Consider the following 7,953-nt stretch of genomic DNA (forward strand, 5'->3'; position numbering starts at 1 on the left):
AAGCCGTGACGACTTGTACCCCCCACACATTTTGTTTTGACTCATTTTTGCCGTGACAGCTTGGTGATTCAAAATTAAATCAAATTTATCATAAAATTTACGATAACAAAAAATAATAATATGAATATTATTATTCTTTTTAAAAGAAAGGATTAGCTGAGTTGAGATAGTTTGTTAATCCTGCAATTTCATTTTTCGGTATTATTTTAGCTGCGACAGTTTGATATTCCGAAACCATCAAAATCCAAAATTTTCAAATTAATTTCTTTAAAACTCTTTTTCAAAATTAAAATCAATCAACACACAAATATTTTATAGAGAACGACGTAGCTTTGAATTCCTCACTGCACCGGAGGGTACGTCGGAGGCAAAATAAAATTTTAATAATTTTAGTCTTTTTTTTTTTTTCTTAATTAAGTCATATTTATTTTAAGGGATGAAGCAAATATTTTTTAAAAGTTATTAATAATTCGCACAATTAATTCAAGGTAACCGTTTTTAACGGATTTAGGGGTCTTTTTTTTTTTTTCTCCCGAACCTTTGATTAAGTTTTAAAGACCAGTTTGCAATAGGTTTTCCAATTTTTCCAAAGTAAATAAAATTGGTGGGACTCCTTTGTTTTATTTTTTTTATTTCGGGTCGTTACAAATATTTTGAAATAGCTTAACTTGTTTAATAATTAAAAGACACAGTACAATTCTAGGCTGCTGTGGTCGGCTCCAAAGCACATGAACTGTTTCGCTGACTCTATTTTATTTTCCTCCTTTCTTTTTTCTTTCCTTTTGATTGTTCCATAAATATTGTTTTATTTTTCAGAAAATTATTGTTTGATGTCGATATGTATACAAAGAATTTTAGTTTGGTGGTTGATAAAATATGTTTTTTCTAATATTATTTCGGAACTAATGTTTATAAAATATCACAACAATTAAAAAATGTTATTATTTTGTCGTTAAGAATTGCTAATCAGAGTAAAGCTTTTATCACGCAGTCAGAGAGAAGTTCTCTATTATATATTCTTTAATTAACCGTTGGTGTGTATAACTTTTATAATATGACACGCACACCTAGGCGTGTGAATTATTTATGTAAGTATTTATGCTGAGGACTGCCTAACCGAAATTTAGAGTTTAAGATACCCAATGCCAAACCCAGTCCACCAAATACTATCGTACCATCCTACCCCGTATCCCTCTTACCAGACCCCCACATTCTCTCAGCCGCCGCCACAAAACTTCCCAAATTTAAGCACTACGCCCACCCCACATTTTCGTGTAAATAACATACCTACCCCATCCCACACTCGTCCGTCTTATGCTCAGTATCGTCCAAATTACACTCAACCACAGCAAAACTCCCAAAACCAAACCCCTTTTCGTCCCCAAAATCTTCCACCATTTCCAAGGCTGTCTATCTCCAATACGGATTTATTCCAACGTCTGTTTGATGCTCATTTGATCTCGGAAAACCCTGTGCGCCCAATGCAACCTCCGTTCCCAGCATGGTATAATCCAAATTCTACTTGTAGATATCATATGGGAGTGGCAGGACATTCCATTGAAGATTGTGAGGCCTTCAAAACAGCAGTAAGAAAGTTGATTGCTTGCGGAAGATTGGATATCCAAGAAGAGACTGGGCCTAATATTGTCAATAACCCCATCCCGAGTCATGAAGGAAAGAATCAGGTGAATGCTATAGAAACAGAGGATACCGTGATAAAGAAAGTTCTGAGTCTGCGTACACCCATGTCGGGTATATGGGAGTGTTTAAAGAAAGCTGGTTATGACATCACGGTGCCAGGGCGTTTCATGAAGGATGATGAAAAATACGATGATGAGTCAAGTTGTGCGTACCACAATGGACACACAGGACATGATATTGAAAACTGCTGGGATTTCAAAGTCCGAATCCAAGGCTTGATCGCATTGGGTATCATACAGGCCAGGCGAAAGAATGCTTTTCCTGAAGAGGTTAATATAGTAGAACGCTTTGTACTTCGGGTGCCACCTATTAACAAGCATCCTGTGCCTGAGAAAATGGTCATGAAAGTGAAGAAACCAACGCCTTTTTCTTATAATGATACTCATGCAGTACCGTGGAACTACGAGACAAGTGTTGAAGAAATTGGAAACACCTCGAGAGCCAATGTTGATGATACTCGCTCGGTGGAAGAATCAATGAACACAATGAGAGTGGGGGAAGTCACGAGAAGCGGGAGATTCTATTGCCCGAAAGAACTAGAAATGAAGAAAAATGGAAAGGAAGAAGGAGGTGAAGGAATCATCAACAATGAAAAGAAAGAAGGAAAAGAGGAAGATGAGCTCTTAAAGATCATGAAGCAAAGTGAATACGATGTGATGGAACAGTTGAAGAAAACTCCAGCTAGGATATCACTTCTGTCACTAATCCTCTCATCGGAATCTCATCGAAAGGCGCTCATGAATATGTTGAGTGAGGCTTATGTCAAGTCAGATGTTACTCCTGAAAACGTGGTCAACATGGTAGATCCAGTGAAACATGTTAACATGATCACATTCTCAAATGATGAAGTTGTCTGTTCATCGGAGAAAACCTCGAAAGCTCTGCATATAACGCTGAAATGTAAAGGGTATATTATAGCCAAGGTTTTGATTGACGGAGGATCAGCACTAAATGTCCTACCACTGTCAACTTTGTCTCAGCTATCGATGAGCACGAATGATTTAACCCCTCAAGAGATGATTGTGCGAGCTTTTGATGGTACAAAGAGAGGAATCCTAGGGGAGATAGTTTTACCCTTAGAGATAGGCCCGAGTAATTTTCAGGTTTTATTCCAAGCCATGGATATCGAACCTGCCTATACCATGCTCCTGGGTAGACCTTGGATCCATGCAGCAGGTGCTGTGCCTTCTACCCTGCATCAAAAGGTCAAATATATCGAGAATGAGTTGATTGTCACCATCCATGGAGAAGAAGAAATCATGGTTTCTAAACCGGTCTCGGTGCCGTATGTTGAAGACACAGATCCCATAGAAGGAAATGGGTGGCATAGTTTTGAAGTTGTTGAATCTAGTTGCAAAAAAGATGAATCACTGGGGCAAGGTGTGAATGAGATAATCGCTCGAATTATGGCCAAGAGTGGATATAAGGTGGGTAAAGGTTTGGGCTCGCAGCTGCAAGGTAGCCGATCACCTATAATGGTTCCAGAAAAATCAAATAAATTTGGTTTAGGGTATGAAGGGTCGTTTGAGGAAAAAGTTGAGAGAAAAAGAGGCAACAAGGGCAAGACGCAACAAATTCCCCATCTAAGAGAAACATTCCCGGTGCCAGCAGAGGTTATTATGCCTGAAGAGGTCGTTCATCTCCCACATATCAATGCACTGGATGATGAAGACCTAGAAGGATGCAGCACGATTCGTCTGTCCACTAATGATGGAGCATTGAAGAATTGGCAGACAGAGCCAGTTATTGATGTGATTGCTATGAAGTAATTGTCTAGTTGATTTGTATTAGTTGCCTCATGAAAGGGACCTTGAAAACTCACCGATTGATTCTCTTGTGGCTATCAATGAAGAAGATCCGGGGTCTGATGAGGAGCAAATAGTAGAAGAATTTTCAAAGTTGTTAGAAGGCTCGGAAAAGAAATTTGATTTGAATGATGAGGTGTTTGAGTTAATCAATATGGGCACTGAGGAAGAGAAGAAAGAATTGAAAATTGTTGATAATCCCGAGCGGGAAGAGATGATTCAATTATTCAAAGAGTATCTAGATGTCTTTGCATGGACGTACCGAGATATGCCTGGAGTAGATCCAAGGATTGCATCACATAAAATTCCCTTGTACCCGGATGCTGAACCAAAAAAGCAGAAGTTAAGGAGGATGCGCCCAGATATATCCCTGAAAATTAAAGAAGAGGTGACAAAGTTGTTAGAGGCAGAATTTATAGAAGTCTCAGTATACCCAGATTGGGTAGCCAACGTAGTGCCTGTGCCTAAAAAGGATGGAAAAATCCGCGTGTGTGTAGACTACAGGGATTTAAATAAAGCTTGTCCGAAGGATGATTTCCCACTTCCTCATATCGATGTGCTTGTTGATAATACGGCCAAGTATCATACATTCTCATTTATGGATGGATATTCGGGGTATAATCAAATTCTCATGGATGTTGATGATAAAGAAAAAACTGCTTTTATTACTCCTTGGGGGACATTTCGTTATAGAGTGATGTCATTTGGACTAAAGAATGCAGGGGCTACTTATCAGCGCGCTATGGTTGCATTATTCCACGACATGATGCACAAGGAGATTGAAGTGTATGTGGATGACATAGTTGCTAAGTCAAAAGAAGGGGGGAGTCATGTGAAAGTCCTGCAAAAGTTGTTCGAACGACTCCGAAAGTACCAGTTGAGATTGAACCCTAGCAAATGTGTTTTTGGCGCATCCTCAGGAAAATTGCTCGGTTTCATTGTTAGTAGAGAAGGAATACAGGTGGATCCAGAAAAAGCAAAAGCAATACGAGATATGCCCGCTCCTAAATCAGAGCGAGATGTGAGAAGCTTCTTGGGACGACTCAATTATATTGCTAGATTCATTGCAAACTTAACTAGCACTTGTGAGCCTATCTTTAAGCTATTGAGGAAGAATCAACCAGGGAAGTGGGATGAAGACTGCCAGAAGGCATTCGACAAAATAAAGGCTTACTTGTTGAACCCCCCTATCTTGGTACCGCCAATGCCAGGTCGCCCTTTGATTTTGTATTTGACTGTGCTGCCCACCTCCATGGGAGCAATGCTGGGGCAACATGATGAGTTTGGTAAGAAAGAGAAAGCTGTGTACTACATTAGCAAGAAGTTCAATGAATGTGAGGTTCGTTATATGGCAATCGAGAAGACGTGTTGTGCTCTAGTGTGGAGCTCGAAAAGACTACGACAGTACATGTTGTATTACACCACCTGGTTGATATCTCGAATAGATCCTTTGAAGTATATATTTGAAAGCCCTCATATTTCTTTAAAGGTCTCAAAATGGCAGATGATATTGTCAGAATTTGACATCCAATACGTGACTCGGAAGTCGATCAAGGGAAGCGCAATTGCAGATCACCTAGCTGAAAATCCCATTGAAGACGACCAGTCAATGCAAATTGAAATTCCAGGCGGGGAAATACTGGCAGTAGAAGAAGATGAGATTGAGAAAAGTGCATGGAAAATGTATTTTGATGGGGCAGTTAATATGCACGGCAGTGGTGTAGGAGCAGTGGTCATTTCACCAACCGGCAAGCAATACCCGGTGGCCATCAAGCTGGACTTTGAATGCACCAATAACATTGCAGAATATGAGGCTTGTGCAAGCGGTCTACGTCTTGCGATCGATTTAGGAGTGAAACTGTTGGAAGTATTTGGGGATTCAGCTCTTATCATTTACCAGGTGAATGGCGAGTGGCAGACTAAAGATGCGAAGTTGGTGCCCTACCAAAAGTACTTGACTCGATTGATTGCAGAGTTTGAAGAAATAGAATTCTCGCATTTAACTAGAGACAAGAATCGATTTGCAGATGCTCTAGCCACGTTGGCTGCAATGACTAAGCTGGATATCCTCAGTGATGTCCAACCTATCCAAGTTGAGATGAGAGATGAACCAGCTCACTGCGCTAGTGTGGAGAACGGGCCAGATGGTAAACCTTGGTACTTTGATATCAAACAGTATATTCAGCACAGAGAATACCCAACTGGGGCAAACGAAGCCCATAGGAAGACCGTTCGCCGGTTGTCGATGGCCTTTTTCTTGAACGGAGAAATTTTGTACAAGAGAAGTCATGATGGCACCCTTTTAAGATGCGTAGATGCTCGTGAAGCTCACTCAATCATGATTGAAGTCCATGAGGGAATTTGTGGGACTCATGCCAATGGACATATGATGACGCGCAAGATTATGAGGAGCGGATATTATTGGTCCACCATGGAGGCAGATTGCGTAGAACATGTTCAAAAGTGCCAAAAGTGTCAAATGTATGCAGACCGTATCAATTCACCGCCTTTTCCATTACACAATATGGTGTCTCCTTGGCCGTTCTCGATGTGGGGAATAGATGTTATTGGTTTGATCAATCCAAAGGCCTCGAATGGGCATCGCTTTATCCTGGTAGCAATAGATTATTTTACCAAGTGGATAGAAGCCTCATCGTATGCCAACATTTCACAAAAGGTGTTTGTCAAGTTTCTCAAGAGAGATATCATTTCCAGATATGGGATTCCAGAAAGGATAATTACAGATAATGCTCCTAATCTTAACGGTGCAGAAGTGCGAAAACTATGTGAGCATTTCAAGATTAAGCATCACAACTCAGCTCCTTATAGACCTCAGATGAATGGTGCAGTTGAAGCAGCCAATAAGAATATCAAAAAGATCATTGCCAAGATGGTTGTGAGTTATAAAGATTGGCATGAGATGTTACCCTATGCTTTACACGCGTATCGAACCAATATACGTACGAGTACTGGGGCAACACCTTTCTCCTTGGTATATGGAATGGAGGCTATCTCTCCGATAGAAGTTGAAATTCCTTCATTAAGGGTTTTGATGGAGGCAGAATTAGAAGAGTCCGAATGGGTGAAAGCACGATATGAACAACTGAACATGATTGAAGAGAAAAGATTGACAGCTCTTTGTCACGGGCAGTTGTATCAGGGTAGAATGGCTAAAGCCTTTAACAAGAAAGTCCGGCCGAGGGAATTCCAATCAGGTGATCTGGTCTTAAAAAAAATCTTGCCTAATCAAGAAGATGCTAGAGGAAAATGGGCTCCAAATTATGATGGCCCTTATGTGGTCAAACATGCTTTTTCTGGGGGAGCATTAATTCTACAAGACATGGAAGGGCAGGAGTTACGAAGACCAATAAATACTGATGCTGTCAAAAGATTCTATGCCTAAAAAAAAAAAAAAAAAAAAAAAAAAAAAAAAAAAATATGAAAAAAAAGAAGTATGTTAGATCAAAAATCCAAAAGGGAGGTCTAAGCAAAAATTAGGGCAAACAAAAAAGGGAAAGCCTGTTAGATTGAAAACCCGGAAGGGCGGTCTAAGCAAAAATTAAGGCAGATAAAAAGAAAATTCGTTAGGCTGAAAACTCGACAAGGTCACTCAAGCAAAGTTAGGCAGACAAAATCAGTTAGGTTGAAAACCCGCAAGTGCAACTTGGACATTAAAGACTCGAAACTAAACTGCCCAAGATTTTTGAAGAAAGTAACGCACACGGGGCAGGATCCAGAGAGGAAACAGAGGATTGTACCGCGGAAGAGACCATGACTTCATTGGTAATGCAGCTAGAAAGCTGAAGAGAATCAATTCAACGAATGACAAGAAACTGATACTGGGGCAAATTTTTCGTGGGATCTCAAAATTTCTCTTGTCCTTTTCCTTTTTTTTCGTGTCTAATATCTCCTCCCACAAAGATTTCATGTACAATCAACTTTCATATCAATGGAATGGTTTTGCTTATCTCATCATTTTTATTTCTCTTTCCTTCTTCCACTCATGAATGCATATTTATTTATCAAGTTTATGTCTCGAGTAACGTAATTTAAGTTTAACAATGTGACTAACATTGCTCGTAGCAATTCTTCGATTATTGGTTTTGATCGTGGAACTTGATAATTTAGAACACAAGTCATAAGGGAGTGGTATAATCATGTTGTTGGGAGTGAATTTTCATGGAAAAGGCAGGAAGAACAAAGAGGCGAAAAGGATGGGACAAATGGGTTCACAAGAGGTTTTGAGACCTGATGAAAGTCTCACGAATGAGGGTTTGATTGGCTTTAGTTCTTTTTGGTCGTCAGTTTGGTTTTTCGTTCGAAGAATGGAAAGCTTCTTGATTCTACTTTATTTTCTCATCGTTTAAGTAAAGCTTAACAATTTTACCTTATTTTTCTCATCATTTTAAATTTTTTATTTCTCTCACAAGCATCCAATTTCGAGCTC

At 39.7% G+C, this 7,953-nt stretch overlaps 1 protein-coding gene across 1 annotated transcript; it reads left to right on the forward strand.

Moving 5' to 3' along the window:
* Positions 1-1,481: 1,481 nt before the first annotated feature.
* On the forward strand, positions 1,482-6,909 carry LOC133300034 (uncharacterized). Its single transcript, XM_061499521.1, has 2 exons — positions 1,482-3,443; positions 3,493-6,909. The coding sequence occupies exons 1-2, from the start codon at positions 1,482-1,484 to the stop codon at positions 6,907-6,909; spliced, it is 5,379 nt and encodes a 1,792-aa protein (XP_061355505.1).
* The last annotated feature ends 1,044 nt before the right edge of the window (positions 6,910-7,953 follow it).

This window comes from Gastrolobium bilobum, unplaced genomic scaffold (assembly GCF_033153095.1).
Source record: "Gastrolobium bilobum isolate Gb01-03AN ecotype WA unplaced genomic scaffold, APGP_CSIRO_Gbil_v1 utg16736, whole genome shotgun sequence".
Classification (NCBI taxonomy): domain Eukaryota; kingdom Viridiplantae; phylum Streptophyta; class Magnoliopsida; order Fabales; family Fabaceae; genus Gastrolobium; species Gastrolobium bilobum.